The 18,346-nt window shown below is 37.3% G+C and overlaps 4 protein-coding genes across 5 annotated transcripts; 2 read left to right on the top strand and 2 right to left on the bottom strand.

The window, feature by feature from the left end:
* The first annotated feature begins 331 nt into the window (after positions 1-331).
* Positions 332-4,527, top strand: LOC130988580 (uncharacterized). 2 transcript variants are annotated; one of them, XM_057912463.1, is made up of 3 exons: positions 337-697; positions 768-852; positions 1,263-4,527. In XM_057912463.1, exon 3 carries the CDS (start codon positions 1,413-1,415, stop codon positions 4,194-4,196), a length of 2,784 nt encoding a protein of 927 aa, XP_057768446.1. In that variant the 5' UTR covers positions 337-697; positions 768-852; positions 1,263-1,412; the 3' UTR covers positions 4,197-4,527. The 2 variants fall into 2 exon arrangements, with proteins under 2 accessions (XP_057768445.1, XP_057768446.1); XM_057912462.1 differs by having other exon boundaries at positions 332-852.
* Positions 4,528-9,257: 4,730 nt separating this feature from the next.
* Positions 9,258-13,629, top strand: LOC130988578 (protein root UVB sensitive 4). The gene is made up of 10 exons (XM_057912460.1): positions 9,258-9,872; positions 10,703-10,849; positions 11,020-11,166; positions 11,628-11,690; positions 11,779-11,855; positions 12,032-12,137; positions 12,358-12,460; positions 12,534-12,682; positions 12,786-12,851; positions 13,013-13,629. The coding sequence occupies exons 1-10, from the start codon at positions 9,387-9,389 to the stop codon at positions 13,250-13,252; spliced, it is 1,584 nt and encodes a 527-aa protein (XP_057768443.1). The 5' UTR covers positions 9,258-9,386; the 3' UTR covers positions 13,253-13,629.
* A 106-nt stretch (positions 13,630-13,735) lies between these two features.
* On the bottom strand, positions 13,736-15,348 carry LOC130988579 (protein JINGUBANG-like). The gene has a single exon (XM_057912461.1). It carries the CDS (start codon positions 15,200-15,202, stop codon positions 13,943-13,945), a length of 1,260 nt encoding a protein of 419 aa, XP_057768444.1. The 5' UTR covers positions 15,203-15,348; the 3' UTR covers positions 13,736-13,942.
* Positions 15,349-16,476: 1,128 nt separating this feature from the next.
* LOC130988576 (uncharacterized) lies at positions 16,477-18,346 on the bottom strand. The gene is made up of 5 exons (XM_057912458.1): positions 18,213-18,346; positions 18,077-18,129; positions 17,229-17,399; positions 17,037-17,111; positions 16,477-16,831 (listed from the first exon to the last, which is right to left on the bottom strand). The coding sequence occupies exons 1-5, from the start codon at positions 18,258-18,260 to the stop codon at positions 16,669-16,671; spliced, it is 510 nt and encodes a 169-aa protein (XP_057768441.1). The 5' UTR covers positions 18,261-18,346; the 3' UTR covers positions 16,477-16,668.

Genomic DNA, 18,346 nt, shown 5'->3' with positions numbered 1-18,346 from the left:
TTTGGGTCAAGATTTGAGTCGGGTACGATTCAAATTTACCATACACCCGGTGAGATTTTGTGATTAAATATATCTTCCACATAGGGGTCAAAAATAGATTTGGTATGCATAAAATGTCTTTGCATTTGAAATTTTTGAGCATCTGCATCCAAATTATAAAAAAACGACAATATCTATTAACTCTTTTGTTTAGCGGCGACAGCCCCCCCCCCCCCCCCCCCCCCCCAAAAAAAAAGAAAAAAGATAAAGGAACTGATTTGGACGAGAATCGAACTTGAACCCGGTAGCAAAATATGAATTGAAAAACAAAATTCCCCTGAAAATGAGATTTGAGTTGAGTAGTGAGTGGGTAGCAGTTGAGACTTTTGGGACTTTTACAGATAAGCCGATTATTTGACTTTGAGCCAAGCGAGCAGGCCAGGCCCCACCATCAATCTCTCTCTCTCTTATTATTTTTTTTTTTTTGGTTGTGTGTGTTTTCAGCTAAACCAAATCGCTGTAATCAAAGATTTATTAATTAGATGAGTAACAGAACAAAAACTTCAATATAAGGGAAGTCAATTTGTCATTTCCCCACAACTCATGTTTGGGTTTAGTGTGTCTTACAATAAACAATTCCACTAGAGCCAGCCACCAACAAGGTCAATGTTGAGAGAGAGAGAGAGAGAGAGTAGTGGGGTAAATGTAATCAATTGAGGTATGTTTTTGGATTCACTACTGTAGTAAATGTGTTTGTTGTGGAAGGTCTACCTTAAATTTGCTTGCAGAAAAGAAGAATGACAGATGCTCGACTCACACAAATTTTCAAGTTTTGAGAGCTCATAGCTTGCTCGGGTGATTCAACAACAAGAGGTAAGGGGATTCTTCATTTGATTCGCAAAAGGCCGTGGCCTTGTTGAAAAAGCCCTCTTTCCATATGCTCTTAGTTAGGTTATTTCTTGTCGATTTTGATTTCCGTTATTGTTAGTGCTTCTCTTGATTCCTCCATTTCTTGAGGTTTTTTGCAAAGTTTGATTTTCAAAACTTGAATCTTTAACGTGACATTTTACAATTTCATTTTCATTTTATCTGAGCTTGAGTTTAGAGTTTCATTGATCTGCCGCAATACTTACTTTTGTTCATTTCTTTCGATTATGTTTGAATGTTTGCTTAAAGCAAATGCTCTTGCCCTTCCCTCCTTAAGTTAGGGTTTTTTTGAAAGCAAAGGTTTATTCTTGAGGAAGCTTTTTCTTGCTTTGATTCCTTTTACCTTTTGAAATTAGGGTTCGAATTGAGTGCCCTTTATCTGGGCTCAGTGAGTAGATGGCTTCACCAATAAAGGGGAAAAAAGCTCCATTGCATTCTCTCTCCCTATGTCATTTTGAATTTTCTTGACTTGTAAGAGCAAACAAGGGGGATGAAAGCAAGATTTAATGCATCTCTCTCTATGGAAACCACTCTCTCATTGTGCTGCACTGCTACTGGATAGAAAGAGCAGAAAAAGAGATGGTTCTGAGCATTCAAATGAGGAAATTCAGGCCACCAATCCATCAATTCTGAGGAAATTGCAAGAAGACAAATTGAGGGAGGCCCTTGAAGAAGCTTCTGAAGATGGCTCCCTTGTTAAGTCCCAAGACATTGATGCTGAGTCATTGGCCAATCAAGACGAGGGCTTAGGCCGTTCGCGGTCACTGGCACGGCTAAATGTCCAGAAGGAGTTCCTTACAGCCACTGCTCTTGCAGCTGAGCGCACATTTGAGTCGGGGGACTCAATTCCAGAGCTCACTGTGGCCTTCTCCAAGTTCCTGACGATGTATCCCAAATACCAGTCATCGGAGAGGATTGATCAGCTGAGGCAGGATGAGTACTCGCATCTCCTTGGGGCTGGTTCAAAGGTATGCCTTGATTACTGTGGATTTGGGTTGTTTTCATTGCTGCAAAGTGTCCATTATTTGGAATCATCTGCGTTTAGTTTGTCTGAGATCACGGCTAATTTAAGTAATCATGCTTTGTATGGGGGAGCTGAGATTGGGACGGTAGAGTATGATATCAAGGCTAGGATTATGGATTATTTGAACATCCCTGAGAATGAATACGGCCTTGTTTTCACTGTGAGCCGCGGCTCAGCCTTCAAGTTGCTTGCTGAATCATACCCGTTTCACACTAACAAGAGATTGTTGACCATGTTTGATCACGAGAGCCAATCCGTGAATTGGATGGCTCAGAGTGCTAGAGAGAAAGGTGCCAAGGTTCAAAGCGCGTGGTTTAGATGGCCTACTCTCAAGCTCTGTTCGACTGACTTGAGGAAGCAGATATCGAACAAAAAGAAGAGGAAGAAAGATTCAGCAACCGGTCTTTTTGTGTTCCCTGTTCAGTCGAGAGTCACTGGTGCCAAGTACTCATATCAGTGGATGGCTCTTGCCCAACAGAACAATTGGCATGTGTTGCTTGATGCTGGAGCATTGGGCCCAAAGGACATGGATTCTCTTGGATTGTCCTTGTTCCGGCCGGACTTCATCATCACGTCATTCTACAGGGTGTTCGGTTATGATCCAACTGGTTTTGGATGCCTTCTGATCAAGAAATCTGTGATGAGCAGTCTTCAAAATCAGTCGGGTCATACTGGGTCGGGTATAGTGAAAATAAGCCCCGTCTTTCCTCTCTACCTGAGTGATTCTATGGATAATATCCCTGGTTTCGGATTTGATGAGGATGAAGAAGTGAGCGGGGCTGGTGAAGTGAATTCTGAAAATCGTCCAGGATCTCAGTTGCCGGCCTTTTCTGGTGCTTACACTTCTGCTCAGGTGAGGGACGTATTCGAGACTGAGATGGAGCATGATAATAGCTCTGACAGGGACGGCGCAAGCACCATATTTGAAGAAACTGAAAGTGTTTCTGTTGGAGAGATGATGAAAAGTCCAGTCTTCAGTGAAGACGAATCATCGGATAACTCACTTTGGATTGATGTGGGTCAGAGTCCAGTAGGGTCGGATACTGCAGCTCCTTCAAATAAACATAAGGCCTCCTCTCCTCTACCACCGGCTTGGTTTAGTCGGAAGAACAATAAACTCACTTCTCCAAATGCCTCAAAGTTACCAAGCAGCGTAATGTACGACAAGGATGGGCATCATGAGGACCGGCATGTACTATCATTTGACGCTGCTGTTCGATCTGTTTCTCAAGACCTAGACCATTTCAAGGAGATACCTGAAGAAGAGCCGTTCTCCGAGGGATATCCCGCCTCACGAGAATATAGGACTCCGGATAATCAGCAATTCCAAGAGATTGAAGAAGAAGTCGATATCAGCAATTCAACGAGCTCTGCTGTTAGGGGCTCCAATCATCTCACTGCTCAGAATGGCTGTGCTTCTGAAATATGCCTCGAGAAAGAGAGCGCTATAAGACGAGAGACAGAGGGAGAATTTAGGTTGCTGGAAAGGCGAGAAAAGAGTAGAATTGCCGGAGGCAGGTTTTTCGGGATAGAGGAGAGTGAGGCAGCTGGAAACAAAGGGAGAAGGGTATCCTTTAGCACAGAAGACAACCACAGAGCTCATATTGGTCAAGCTCTCGAGCCAGGAGAAACATCTCCCAATAGTATAGACGATGATGACTATTTGAGCAACGGGGAATATGACGAGCAAGAATCAGAAAGGGGTGAGCCCGAGATAATCTGCAAGCATCTGGATCATATAAATATGTTGGGCCTCAACAAGACCACCTCCCGGCTCCGTTTCTTGATCAATTGGCTTGTAACCTCTCTGCTGCAACTAAGATTGCCTAGTTCGGGTGGGAAAGATAGCGCTCCGCTTGTTCACATATATGGCCCAAAGATTAAATACGAAAGAGGTGCTGCAGTTGCTTTCAATGTGAGGGACAGAAATAGGGGTCTGATCAGTCCAGAAGTTGTACAAAAGCTGGCTGAATCGTATGGTATTTCTCTTGGTGTCGGAATACTCAGTCACATACGTATCATAGAAGGCTCCAAACAGCGCAGATCTTTTAGTCTTGATGACACCACCCTTTGCAAGCCGATGGCGAATGGCAGACTTGACGGTAAAAGTGGATTCATCAGAGTTGAGGTTGTCACTGCTTCACTTGCATTTTTGAGTAATTTTGATGATGTATATAAGTTGTGGGCTTTTGTGGCTAGATTTATCGACCCAAATTTCGTGAAAGAGGGAGTCTTGCCATCTGTTTTAGAAGAGGCTGAAGAATGAGACGGGGATACGACACTAATGCCCTCGTTACACCATTGCTGCTGCTAGCAGAAGATGCAGACTCACTAAGTTGAACAGCAATGAAGCATGGAAAAGTTTTTTTTGCCCCTTTTGCATTGTCGCTGCTCTGTGCGTGTCGTCGTTCTTGATTTTTGTTGCTTGTATTTCGCCGTTTCACTTCGACTTGTAGAGTATTGTTTCAAATTTTTGTATCATTTCACATATTTAGTATGAACTGAAGCAGATACACGTTAGCAGCATTACAATCCTATATTCAGAATGAATTGTTGACCCCCACTGCTTTCTGCTGTATAAAAATCATTATCATCCATTTTTTGCTTTGCTTTTCTTTGAATAGATGTGCTTGTATTTTTGTGGGTCACTGCTTTTCTTCTTCTCCGGACATAAATGGTTGAAGCCTGAAGGACTAACTCTATGCATGAAATTGTAAAGATCCATGTCGGGTTAATTTTGTTTTGAATTCAGACAAAAACCAAGATTAATTGAGTCTTTGAGTAAGATCACTACAAAGTTGGTGCTCTATATCTCATTGGATTTACAACAATCTAAATTGAAAAAAATAAAAATAAAAAATTATGGGATGGAAAGCATGAGAAAAGGGGCCTGATAATTGATATTAGGGGTGTTCACGGTTTGGTTTGGTGCGGTTTGACACTAAAACCAAATCAAATAGTAAAATACGGTTTTATAATTTTTTGAAACCAAACCGAACTATATTAGTATAAAAACCAAACCAAACCAAACCAAATTGTATTAATGCGGTTTGGTTTGCGATTTTTTTATATTTTTTATTTTCTTGTTTCAAAGTAATAAAAAGATCTTCAAAAATAATAAAAAATAAAATATTATTAAAAATAATAGCCGAAATACACAAAAAAAATTATCTAAGACATAGATGAAATGACTTTATGTGTATTTTAAGAATAAAAATAAAATAACACTTTTTGCAAAAAATCAAGAAATTGTATAAATTTCACATCTTCAACTTATGTGATAGAACCAACAATCCAACATGAATATTGTATGAAAACAAATAAGACAATAATTAATAGCATATAATGAGTAATATCTAATTATCTACACCATTCATTGCATCTTTCTTTTTTTAACATAGAAAAACATATCTACATAAGTGTGCAACAAATTAATAATAATAATAATAATAATAATAATAATAATAATAATAATAATAATAATAATAATAATAATAATAATAATAATGCGGTTTACGATTTGGTTTGGTCTATAATTTTAAAAAACCAAACCTAAACCGTAAACCATATTTTTTTAAAAATATAAACCAAACCATATTTTTCAAACCGTAAACCAAATCAAACCGCACAAATACGATTTAGTTTGATTTGGTCTATGGTTTAAACCAAATTGTGAACACCCCTAATTGATATTGACATAATTATTATCTAGTCTTTGGAAAGGGCAGTGTATGACGACACAACACCGTAAACGAGTCAAGGAGTTTTTAAACTATTCAAAGCTCGATTTTAAAAAACATCATTCGAAATTCGTTTATTGTATAAATAAGTCAAGTTCGAGTCTTAAGCTATTTGTGATCTAGTGCTCGTTTGGTTCAAGCAGAGGAATGGAAAGATAATAGAATCAAATAAAGGAATGGAATGGTAACAATAACCATTACTTTTATTGAGTATTTGATTTAATAATGGAAATGAATCATTAGTAAGAGATTCTCTTTTATTTTGAGGGGTAACAAATTGGATGATTGAGTTACCTTCAAGTAATGGTAATGGTTAACTCATTACCCAAACCAAACACAAGTAATAGATTCAATTAATTGAATCATTTTCCAACCTCTAAAAACACCCAACTAAATGTGGTTCATAGCTCGATTATGAAAAAAATCGTTTGAAATTCATTTATTTTGTAAAAGTTGAGCTCGAGTCTCAAATCGAGCTCAACCAAACTTTCAAGAAGAGCTCGAGCATGGCTATGTTTTGCTCAGCTTAAACGAGCTAATTTGTGAGTGTGTACGTTTTTCCCGATTCTTGAATTAGCTTCGTTACCTTCCCATCCTTTGTCTTTTGCAATTTTGGCAATGAAGTAAATTATTGTTATACGTAAATAATAATATTATTATAAGTAAATAATATTATTACTAAATGTAACTGACACTATTTATCTTAATAAATGATATTATCTTTTGAGTCAATATATCAAATTAGCCTATTTCTCATAGTAAATTAAAAATTTACCCACTCAAATAAAAAATTTAAATAATAGCCAACTTTTGTATTAAATGACGAAATTGCCCTAAAATTAAAATTTAAAAATTATCCACAAATGCATCATCACAAAAACACTATACATTTCAAAAAAAATATCTCACTCTCATCTCTCTTTACGCAGACACTATCTCTCTCTCTCTCCTCTTTCTCTCTCTGTTTTCCCTCTTCTTTCTGTATGCACGAAGACTCTCTCTCTCCTATCTATCTCATTTTGGAACCTGCAAACACTGATCATCGACGGAGGTGGCGTTGTGCCGGATGAAATCACCGACAATTCATCCAACTCGACCTCAATTAGTCGTTTTCATCATCATCGACACCTCTAGTGTCGCAAGACACTTGAGTACCTGAGTTGCACGAAGATATGTCAAGATGAGCTTTGCCATTTCTCAATTTATGTTAGCAATCTCATGCCTAATATATCAAAAGATGATAGCAAAAAATAACTTTGCTTCACTCAAAAACTCTGTTGGATATTTAATTATCGCCAGAGTTTTTAAATTTATTACCAGATATATGTATTCACAACTTAATGTTCTTGAATTCATAACTAGATTCATTAATTCACAACTAAAACTAGAATTCACAATCAGTTTGATGAATTCATAACTAGAAATAATGCTAGTCATGAGTTTAAGTTTTAAAACTTGAATTCACGACTAACAATTGTAGTTGTGAATTCATTTAAAACTTGAATTCACGACTAATACTATTTATAGTTGTGAATTCAGGCGAATTCACGACTAACGATATTTTTAGTTGTGAATTCACGCGAATTCACGACTAACACTATTTATAATTGTGAATTTACGTTTTAAAACTTAAATTCACGACTAACAATATTTTTAGTTGTGAATTCAAACTTTAAAACTTGAATTCACAACCAATATTAGTTATTTAGTTGTGAATTCGAGTTTTAAAGCTTGAATTCACAACCAAAATTAATGATAGTTGTGAATTCGACTGGTTGTGAATTCACGGACAATTTTTAAAGTTTTATATGCAAGGGTAAAATGGTAAGTGTGGCTAATTTTTAAATTTTTTTTATCTTAATGGATAATTTTAAAATTTACTATTCCAAAGTGGCTATTTTCAAAATCCACTCTTATGTTTTATTCATGGTAAATAATACTCCGCACACGAGTAAATGATACTGTTATTTATCTTAATAAGTACTCCCTCCGTCCCAGTGAAGATGGAGCGTTTCTTTTGAGCACGAGATTTAAGAAACTAGTGTTTAGTGAAAAAGTGAAGGAAAAAGTGAAATAAAAGAGAGAGTTTATGAAAAAGTTGCTTTAATTTATTCCAAAAAAGAAAATGCATCAAATTCGTTAGGACGCCCGGAAATAAATACACATCAACTTCGACGGGACGGAGGGAATAATACTTTTTTGTAATACTTTTATAAATACTATTTTTTATAAAATCAAATAGTAATACTTTTTGTTCCATTTGGATGATTGTGTATATTCATTATATCTACACTTATATGTAAATGATAAATGATACTCCATTCGTTCACCAAGAATGTAATACTTTTGATGAATACGAGTTTTAAGAAAAATAGTTGGTAGATGTGTGTTAAATAAAAATGAGTGGTTGTGGTTGAATTGAATGTGCGGTCATAAAAAATGAGTGGTTGTAATAAAAAGGAGAAAGTGAGTCATGTCCCAAAAAAGAAAGTGTTACACTCTTTGAGTCTTTGTGGACGCCCAATCGGGTAATTATGTTACACTCTTGGTGGAAAGATGGAGTACTAATTTTACAAGTAAATGATACTTTCATCATGGTAAATAATATTATTTTATTTAATAAATGATATCATGCTTATAAGTAAATCATACTATTGTTATATGTAAATGATATTATTACTATATGTAAATGACACTATGCTTCATTGTAAATGATATACTACTATTTTTAATGTAAATGATACTACTATTTACCTTAATAAAGTACTATTTTCAGGTAAATTTTTTAATACATATATGTACATGACATTATTTTCATGTATTTATTTTAAGTAAATGATACTTTTTTCATATATATAAATGATATTTTCAAAATATGTAAATGACACTATTTACTTCGCAAATGATACATTACAAATGATATTTTTAATAATAAAAAATGATACTTTTAATGTATGTAAATGATACTTCGTAAGTGACATTTTTCATATATTTTTTTATATTATAAACGACACTTTTAATGCATGCAAATGATACTTTCGAATGAAATGATATTTTTAATGTATGCAAATGATATTTCGTAAATGATATCTTGTATAAAAATAAATGATATATTATAAATAACACTTTTAATGCACGCCAAATGATATTTTCGAATGAAACAATAAATAATAATTTGCAAATGATACATTACAAATCTTCATTTAATAATAAAAAATGAAACTTTTAACGTATGTAAATGATATTTCGGAATTGATATTTTTTATAACATTAAATGATACTATTTTTTATAAAAATAAATGTTAGTATATTACAAATGTCATTTTTAATAAAAATAAATAAATAATACTTTTAATCTATGCAAATGATACTTTCGAATTAACTGAGAAATAATAATTTTAAAATAATACATTATAAATGACATTTTTACTAACAGATAAAAAAAAAAGGGTTTATGAGATCGGCACTGACTATAATAATTTTGAAATTCTATTACTTAGAATCGAATCAAAATAATTACTTATTGTCTTAGTGGGCCTTCACTTTGAATTACAATAACTAAAGCCGCCCAATACCGGCCCATTTATTCATATGATAATGTCCGTATCATTAATACTTTTAAGGGGTGGTTCTCACCGTGCTCCCCCTCTCCGCCGTTGCCGTCGCTTCCGCCGCTGCACACTCTGTTTTGAGAATTCGTACCATTTTTTATAGTGATGAAAGTAACGCTACTCGCACCTTCAAATTCACAACTTTATTCCACATGGGGTGTAAGATATGACTCCATCAAAGCTACCAAACCCATCAACCCAAAAACCTCTGTTAAACCCTTGTCTGTCTCAAAACCATCGAACATATCCTTGAACTTCAATCATGAATATCAAGATGAGGAAAAGATACAACCACTTTACCTCAACCAAGAAGCCCCCGATAATTTCGACCTCCCTGTTGTCATACACCGTTCAGGGACGATTTCGAGGTATTTATGGGATGGAAAGGAGTTGCGGTTAGTCTCTGTTGATGGAGATAGCCAGTTTTCTATTTGGAGTTTTTATGGGATGAATAGATTAGGCAGAGTTTGTGGGGCTGCGGTTAGGAACTTTTTTCTTCCAAGGGAAGTGAAAGAGAATTACTTTGAGTATGTGAAGTGGAAATTCTTGCATAGAGTTTTCAGCTCCGCTTTGCAAGTTCTTGCTACTCAGGTACTTACTTTAACAGCTCCTCGTATATTCTTTCGGTTTTGAAATTTATGGTAAAGATTAGTGGCGGAGTTTGATGTTTGGTATTTTGTTTGGTAAATTCGTAGAGTCAGAGCTCTTATTTTGGGGTTTAAGGGGTTAAGTCAAAGCTTTGCAACCCATTTTGGTGGATTCTTCAGTTTGCCGGAAAGAAAAAAAAAAGTTACGGAAATGATAGTTGTGGAGGTCATGTTTTCTGATTGAATTTAGGTGAAATCAATGTTAAGCAGGTTTTTCAATCTTTATTAATTTGTATAATCAGATTGATTTTTTTTTCGTTCATCACGCTCTTCATGTTATTGCGTCCCAGCTTACATTTTTTGGTCATGCTGTTCATGTTTTTGAAGTAAATTATTTACATGGTAAATTCTGCATCAACTTTCGGTAGAGTTTCAGTTTTTTAAGATTTGGTCACGATAATTTTATTACTTATCTTCTGATTAGTGTTGTTCTACAATTTCGCCCAGCAATAGTTGTTGATTAGAAACTCTTTCATTCTTTGGATTAAACATGAATTGTGATTTCAACTTAACAGCTTACTGTTTCATGTAGAACTAACTTGAGTGTTTGAATTTATATATTCTTGATTGTTTATTAGCTGGAATAAGTTTGAGGCAGATAAATCATATGCTTGTGAAATTGTGCATATATGTGAATGCGTATTGGTGTTGGCATTTTTAATTGGAGTCAGTTTGAGGTTGGCAGTCTTACTTATCTTTTGGACCTACTTTCCTGCCAATTACTCTTGAAATATATTGACTCAGGGAACTGTGATATCTGAATGGTCATATTAGGCGATGTTTCGGGCAATAGGAATTGGTTATTCTCGCTCACTACCATCAGCTGCAGCCCTAAATTGGGTTTTGAAGGATGGCCTTGGGCGGCTTAGTAGGTGCATTTACACTGCTAGCCTTGCTTCAGCTTTTGATACTAATCTCAAGGTACATATTCTTGCTTGCTAGTTATTAGGTAAATTATTGTATGCCATTTGCAATGTTCTAATGGTTATTGAGCTTGCAAAGAATTCAAACGACCCCTTTTCTCTTTCTTATGTAATCTTACTTATCTTCAATCAATTAACTGCGGATTCTTTTCCTTGTTTTGGCTGAAGAGAGTTAGGTTCTCAACTTCTATTCTGTTTAGTCTGAGCATTGGTGTTGAGTTGCTGACTCCTGCCTTCCCCGCATACTTTCTTCTTCTTGCAACGATAGCCAATATTGCTAAGCAAATAAGCCTGGCTTGCTACTTATCAACTGGTGTAAGTTAAGAGCTATTTCTTTGACATGCTGTAGAGGTTTGGTTTCCCTATGATATTATCATTACTGATCATTTAAATCATTTGAGAGAGCGATTGCTCTTACTATCTCTGCTTCCTTTTATGCATTGCTTGTTGCTTTTCATGTGTAGCTCCTTCTGACTAGTGATTATAAATCCATTGTTGTTGTCAAAATTGGGCGCAGCATGACTGGCTACTTAAGAAGCATTTTCATTGCAGACATTACCTATGAACTTATCCTCTGGTTAGGAAGCATTATAATGAAGCATATATCTACCCGTACATATTGAGTTCTCTATAGTGCCAGTGTCTTCATGTTAATGCTTGATGTTTAGCTGCTCCAGTTAATGTAATTCCATTATATTTAGTATGCCAACCATGTTCGTCCTGCATAATATCCCTCCCAGTTCTCTGTATGGTGATACAATGTATCATGTTGCCAGACTGCTGTTCACAGAAGCTTTGCCATCGCAGACAACCTTGGTGAAGTTTCTGCAAAGTCCCAGGTAAGTTTTGGGTTTTTCTGAAAGATATTAAATATCATTATTTATTTCCTTCATATAGAAAAAATCTGATTCTTGTTTTGGGTTTCAGATTCAAACAGTGTGCTTTGATAATGTCGGTCTTCTGCTTGCTGCAACCTTCAACATTTTGTTCAGAAACAATCAGAGGTTGCTGCTCCTATCCTCATTTCCTGTTACTTTGTTGTATTTATGAATTGGTACAGTTAATGTATGCTTATCTTATATTCTTGTAAAATTAATTTGACCTGTATTTCCTCCTTTCTTTACTTTGGTTGAAAATAATCAGATTTGCATTCTGGTTTCTAACCTCTCTATGTTTAAAGATTGTTGACAGCTCTACCATTTGTTGTGTATCCTATCTTCTCCACTATTGACCTTTTTGGGATTTACCAATCGCTGAAACATGTTCATCTGCAAACATTAACTAAGGTTAGTCCTTTATATTGTATGAATATCTAACTACAAATTTTACTTCAATACAAAGGTTGTCTGAGTTCTCATATAGTTTCATTCTATGATCTACCTCGGGCTTGAGACAAAAACTTGTTGCATTACTTTTTGTATTTCTAGAATGTAAAAGAAACCATCCTAACCTTGTCAAATTTTATTTTTGCAATTAAGCAAGATTTCTTAGTACATTCTATTGTAGGATAGGCTTGAGTTGATGATAAACATCTGGATTCAGCATAAATATATCCCTTCACCAGCTGAAGTGAGTGAAAGGGAAGGCATTAATATCCTATCAAGCAAAGGTAAGCTTTTCTGCAATTATTAAATTTTTTTAGCTTGAATTTTGAGCTGCCTTCTAAGTGACATTTGGATCAGGCAGGGAGCTGCTGCCTATTAGAATTGGTTGCTTGAATCCCAAGAGGAAAATGCCAAGGCTATCGTTGATGACATTACGATCTTTAAAAGATAAAGATTTTTACTTTATTTGCTTGGAGAACCACAGCAGAGGACCCAGACTAAAGGATGTGTGTATTTTACAAGGCTCTTATGCTGTCATGTTTATCTCTTGAAATTCTGCTATGTACCAATCAACTTGTGTGATGCTAAATTGTGTTCATCCAATTGCAGCATGGAATTCTTCTGTCTCTGCGGGAAGGGGCTCAAACTTCAGATATGATAACGGGATTATTGCAGGTGAACCGTCTTTCTGCTAAAGCTACTTATCAATTTTCCTACAATTTATGTCTATCTCATCTACAGTGGATAAGCAAATATCCATCAATTAATTAATCAGCTGCAAGTACTCTTCCTGTGTTGGCTCAAGTGTAACATCTTTCTTATTAATGGTGTTATAGGCTTGCTACATTCGCGAGGATCTCCTACTTGAAATGATGGGATGGGAAAACGTATTAGAAGCTCGTGATTTGTCAGATTCAGCGCGTGTAAAATGGCTTACACTGATGAGAGAAAGCAAGAAACGTGCTGAAGCGGATGTTAATCAATTGGTGGAGAAGATGTCGGGACTGGGATGGGCGTGCAGAAACGTTCTTCTCAGCACTCAGGAGCAGGCAAGGTATAGTTTTCTGGCTGACTGACATATGCTATTTGCCAGATTGGAGCTGCTTCTCACACAGGATAAAGGGCATAGAAAAAGCAAATTATTTTTTCCTCCAAAAACACCTTATTGCAAAATGAAATATCATGTTGCTTGTATTAATTTATCAGATGTCCTCCACATAGAGAAAGAGCTCTTCAAGAATCAAGAGCTATTTCCATCTTCTCTCCTTTTTTTTTTGTTTGCTTGTTTATAATTCAAATGTATTTGATGTATATGAGGAGAGGCATTATGTAGAATACTGGTGTTTTTCTCCTCCAGTTTTGCAATCAACTTTCTTAATCTTCATCTAATTGCTGTTGTAGAATGCTACTCTTGATATTGTTGTGTTAAATGAATATCAATTTTATTGATTCATTTGGATTCTGTTATTATATATTGAATTCATTTATCATTTCAATAGTATCAAATGCATGTGCAATATTCACAATAATATAAATTCCAACGCTTGAATACGTGTTGGTTGAGAACAAAACACACCCTAGAATTCTTGCAACTTGTTGTTCATCTCTTGTACAGTAGAATGAATGGCATTCCCTTACATCATCGAAATATCGTTTTATGATTACATTATCATGTCATGTATCCAAATCACTAAAACTTGAAGTATAATCTACGTAAAAAATCTCCCAAATATTAGCATACACAACAATTTCAAGAATGCAGAATTTCATGCAGCCTGATTAAACACAGCACGCGCATGATCTTGCTCCGCCGCAACAATCTTGCACGTGGAAGCTCCGTACAGAAAGTCCGCCATCTGCCGATACGGCCTCGACGGCAGCCGCGGGGGTGGCCGCGCTGCCTGCGTCACCTTCCATATCTTGACGGACTTATCGCTGCTGCCGCTGTAGACGGTGTAGTGCCTGCCGCCGCCGAGGCGCCAGTAGGCTCCCATCTCCTCCCCCTCGTGATCCTCCTCCACCTCGGCGGCCAGGCACTTGACGGGGCCGCTGTGCCCCGTCAGCACGGACAAACAGACGTGCTGGCTGCCGTCCCTCCTCCAAATGCAGATGTTGGTGTCGGCGGAGCCGCTCAACGCCAAGTCCCCGGCGGTGGCGAGGCAGAGCACGGCCAGCTTGTGGCCCCGCAGGAGGCCGCCGTGGCAGAGGAAGGTGCCGCACTCCCAGAAGTTGACGAGGCCGTCGGAGGAGCCGCAGTAGAGGAACTTGCCGGAGGGGTCGACGGCGAGGGAGGTGACGGCGCAGTCCTGATTGAGGAGCGTCTGCGTGAGGAGGTGCTTGGTCTTGCGGGCGAGGGGCTGCCTCCGCCAGACCTTGACGGTACCGTCGGCGGAGCCGGTGAAGACGAAGCCGTCGCAGGCGGCGACGAGGGCGTTGACGGCGTCGGCGTGGGCGGGGACGGACTCGATGCATTTGGAGTCGGAGATGCGCCAGACCTTGAAGGTCTTGTCCCAAGAGGCGGAGTACAAGAGGGACTTGTCCTCGCTGAGGCAGAGGCAGGAGATGGCGTCGGTGTGCATGGCGTTGCGGTAGTAGTGGAAGGAGCTCTTGATCATGGCACGCAGCGTGGGCAGGGTGCCGACGCGCTTGTGGAAGGTGGGGTCCTTGCGGGAGGCCCTCCAGATGCGGATCTTGCCGTCCTGGTGGGCGGAGAAGATGCGGTCGGCGGCGATGATGATGGCCTTGACGAGGCCCGAGGGGGACTTGAAGCCCGAGAATTCCTTCTGGTTCTTCCACACCCTGATGCTCTTGCTCTCGGACCCCGTGTAGAGGAGGTCGCCCGACGCCGCCAGGGAATAAATGTGGCCTTGTTTGCGGACCAGGGAGCCCAGGAGGCGCGTCTCATGATGAGATTCCATGGAGGGGGCGGGGATGTACCGGAAACTGCTCTGCCCCCCATCTGACTGCACCCACCTCGCCAAGCTTGCCCTTTTCCGGGGGGAGGACGATTCTGAATTCTTCATCATCAATCCTTGATTACATACACCCAATCAGGGAATCGTATTTCCTCATCCACGCCCATCAGGATATGCTAAATTTTAGCAATGCTATATACAAATTCTGCAATTTTCTCAACCTCTTCTCGGATATATGCTAATATTCATTTTATTTTAATACTCCTATCATTTTTACGACTATCTATTTATTATACACGTGGCGTGCAATGAAAATTCTAAGAGTTGGGAACAGAAAAGCAACGCACCATGGGTTTCAAGGGGTAATATGTTGCACATGAGATCCTTCATACAAATTAATAATTCACCTTTTGTTCCGATACCACCATTGATATAATTCTTGATATGTCGACTCTAAGCTTATTTTAAAGAGCTTGCAAGTTCTTGGAGCTTATAAGATGTTTCAAGAGCTTATAAGATGTACCTTATAAATTGTCAAAGTGTTTGGATAATTGAGCTTATAAGCTATTGAGAAAATTTTTAGCTAGAGTATTAATATTTTTTTAGAGAGAGAAAATAAAAAAAAATGAACTTGAATGATATATGATGAAAATAATAAATTATAGTTGAAAATTAATTGTAAAATGATTGTTGCATATGAGATTATAAAAAAATAAGTTGGGGTAGAGGAACTTATTTTTTTGGGAGCTTATAAGCTCTTGGAACTTATTTTTGAAGCTTATAAGTTATTTAGGAGCTTATTTTGCCAAACACTTTGAAGAAGCTTATAAGCTCCTAAACAACTTATAAGCTATTTTGATAAGCTTATAAGCTCAGCCAAACACCCTCTCTAGAGGTAACGCCTACTTCTTATCGTTTTAATATTGTTTCTCATCTATATCATTTTTACATTCCTCAACACAAATTATGTTCACTTTTTATGCAATATAAGATTCATCAACAATAATCATTACAATATGTATATGATTTGTTACCATGTGTGCAAATAGAAATGAGACATTTATAAAACTTTTATCCGTCAACACACAAAAGCTGTACTACATTTCAACCGGATTAAATGATGAAAGCCCTGCTGGCTGATTCTTGTGAAATAAATCCATGGTCAATGGTCAGCCCTCCACAAAAACTTGTACCAACTTCCAATTTTCAGAATAAAATTCAACCTGAAAACTACTGAAATGTTGAAACACGCAAGATTTATATAAAAACACGAAACATTTGATCAAACAATTTTCTGTGATGCCAAGTAGTAATCTACAACAAATATCCATTTAGAGAAGTTAGTATAAGATTCCTCAAACTATGCTCCAAGCATTGGCTATATAGATTTAGAATGCGCGCAAACAATTCATTTGTAAAACACATACAATGTGTGTGAATATAAGTCTGTCTTAGTACACGAGTACAAATAATATCCATATAGTACATTCACCACTCTACTAAACTTTCTCTCAAGCACAATTCTGGTAGCAAAAAATACACTATTGACTAGCCCAATATGCAATTACTGACCAGTCTCACTTGAGCAAGCCGGACTTTGACAGGAGGCGCAATGCTTGGTTTGAATTGTTCAAAACTGCAGATGATCTTGAAACCTGCATTTTTCTTTTCTTCAAAAATTCCAGTGAGCTATCTACACATTGCGCAGCTGGTAGGTCCTTCAATATAACAGGTTCCAACCTGTCAAAGAGAATGAGGCAAAATATAAAAATTGAGGTATACATAATCACAAAGCTTTGGTTATTATACTGAGGTAAAAATGATTATCTCTTTTGTTATGGTGAAGGAGTTTAGGTGCAAAACTGGGGTCTAAACAATAACCACATTTTCTATGAATCGCATGCTACAGGATGCACAGAGACCGGGACACAGTGCCATGACTAACCCAGATTTTTTCGTCTTTCTTTTCTTTGGCTTCTTTTCAACTTTCTCATCCTCAGAGTCCGATGTGAAAACTTTTCTGCACGCGATGAATTTGACTAGGTTAGGAGCTCGTGAGATCACAACAACATAAGATGGCATATAAAACTGCATGAAGGATGACTACAGGGATGTTATACAAGGTAAGCAGACTTACTTCTCACGCTCTGCAAGAAGTTTGACAATATCATCTGGTAGCATTCCTTTGTTAACTAGAGACTCTTCCTTTGTTTCCGTCTCGTGTTCAGTGATTATTTTTTTTGGCAATGGCCGTGGGGTCAACTTTTGTGCCCACTGTCTGCGACGTTCTTTCACCTCACGCACTACCCTGTAAGGGTTCACCTTTTGTTACACAGCAATACTAAAGAGCATATAGCATTGCCGCATTTAGGATACACTAGAGAAAATTAATTAATTTAATCTGAGCATATCAGCAAGTGCAATACTTGATAATATGAAATTCTTAAAGTTTGGGGCATCTTTAAATAGTTTAAATTACGAAAAAGATCCATATACTTTGGCCACTAGCAACATCTTAGTAGCCAATAACCAAACACTAAAGGTTGCTAATGGCACAACAAACAAGAAATGAAAATTACCCAAAATAATCTCATTTAGGCACTACAAAGTATGTAAATTTTGAATCTTCATCACCCACATTATTCGTTCAAGATGGCTATTGAGAACAACAAAAAGTCACATGCAAAACCAGATAACATAATTTTTATAGTTTAATTATTAACAAATGCAAAAATATAATGTCAACCTAGGATAAACCTCGTCTCCAACTGTATTCAACTATATTGTTCATTCAACTAAATTCCAACCCCTACAACATTCTCCCTAGAACTGGTTTGCCCCGGCTAAAACATTATGTATAAGAAAAGATTATTAGTAAAGTCGAGCCATTGTATACATCCATCTTGCCTTAGAACAAGAACATAAACAATTTCAGTACAGAAATAGCACATTATTCCAAAAACCTCATAGATTAAGAAAAATTACCTGGCCTTATTTTCCTTTTGCACTTGTCTTATCTCTTCATCTTGTTGCATCCCCTAAAAATTTCAGAAAGATTATAAATAAAATTCCCAGTTAAGAAACAGATAAAATAAGATTCATAGCCAAGAATCAATCTAACCTGCTCGGAGGTGAATTCCTCCGGCGCATCGGAGTCGCTATTCGACATATTGCACCAACGACGGTGATTGAAATACGAAACTGTGAAGATCAAATTAGGGTTTAAGAGTTCGGGGTTTTGCCAAATGCGGACAA

The sequence above is a fragment of the Salvia miltiorrhiza genome, chromosome 6, assembly GCF_028751815.1.
Source record: "Salvia miltiorrhiza cultivar Shanhuang (shh) chromosome 6, IMPLAD_Smil_shh, whole genome shotgun sequence".
NCBI classification, from domain to species: domain Eukaryota; kingdom Viridiplantae; phylum Streptophyta; class Magnoliopsida; order Lamiales; family Lamiaceae; genus Salvia; species Salvia miltiorrhiza.
This window is presented reverse-complemented; position numbering and strand designations above follow the sequence as displayed.

Coding starts and splice junctions, on each gene's coding strand:
- LOC130988580 (XM_057912462.1), top strand. CDS start 1,413: ATGCATCTCTCTCTATGGAAACCACTCTCTCATTGTGCTGCACTGCTA.
- LOC130988578 (XM_057912460.1), top strand. CDS start 9,387: ATGAAAGTAACGCTACTCGCACCTTCAAATTCACAACTTTATTCCACA. Junction 9,873..10,702: donor TGCAAGTTCTTGCTACTCAG/GTACTTACTTTA, acceptor TGGTCATATTAG/GCGATGTTTCGGGCAATAGG. Junction 11,167..11,627: donor CTTGCTACTTATCAACTGGT/GTAAGTTAAGAG, acceptor TCATGTTGCCAG/ACTGCTGTTCACAGAAGCTT.
- LOC130988579 (XM_057912461.1), bottom strand. CDS start 15,202: ATGATGAAGAATTCAGAATCGTCCTCCCCCCGGAAAAGGGCAAGCTTG.
- LOC130988576 (XM_057912458.1), bottom strand. CDS start 18,260: ATGTCGAATAGCGACTCCGATGCGCCGGAGGAATTCACCTCCGAGCAG. Junction 18,130..18,212: donor AGGAATTCACCTCCGAGCAG/GTTAGATTGATT, acceptor TGAAATTTTTAG/GGGATGCAACAAGATGAAGA. Junction 17,112..17,228: donor CTTCTTGCAGAGCGTGAGAA/GTAAGTCTGCTT, acceptor CATCGCGTGCAG/AAAAGTTTTCACATCGGACT.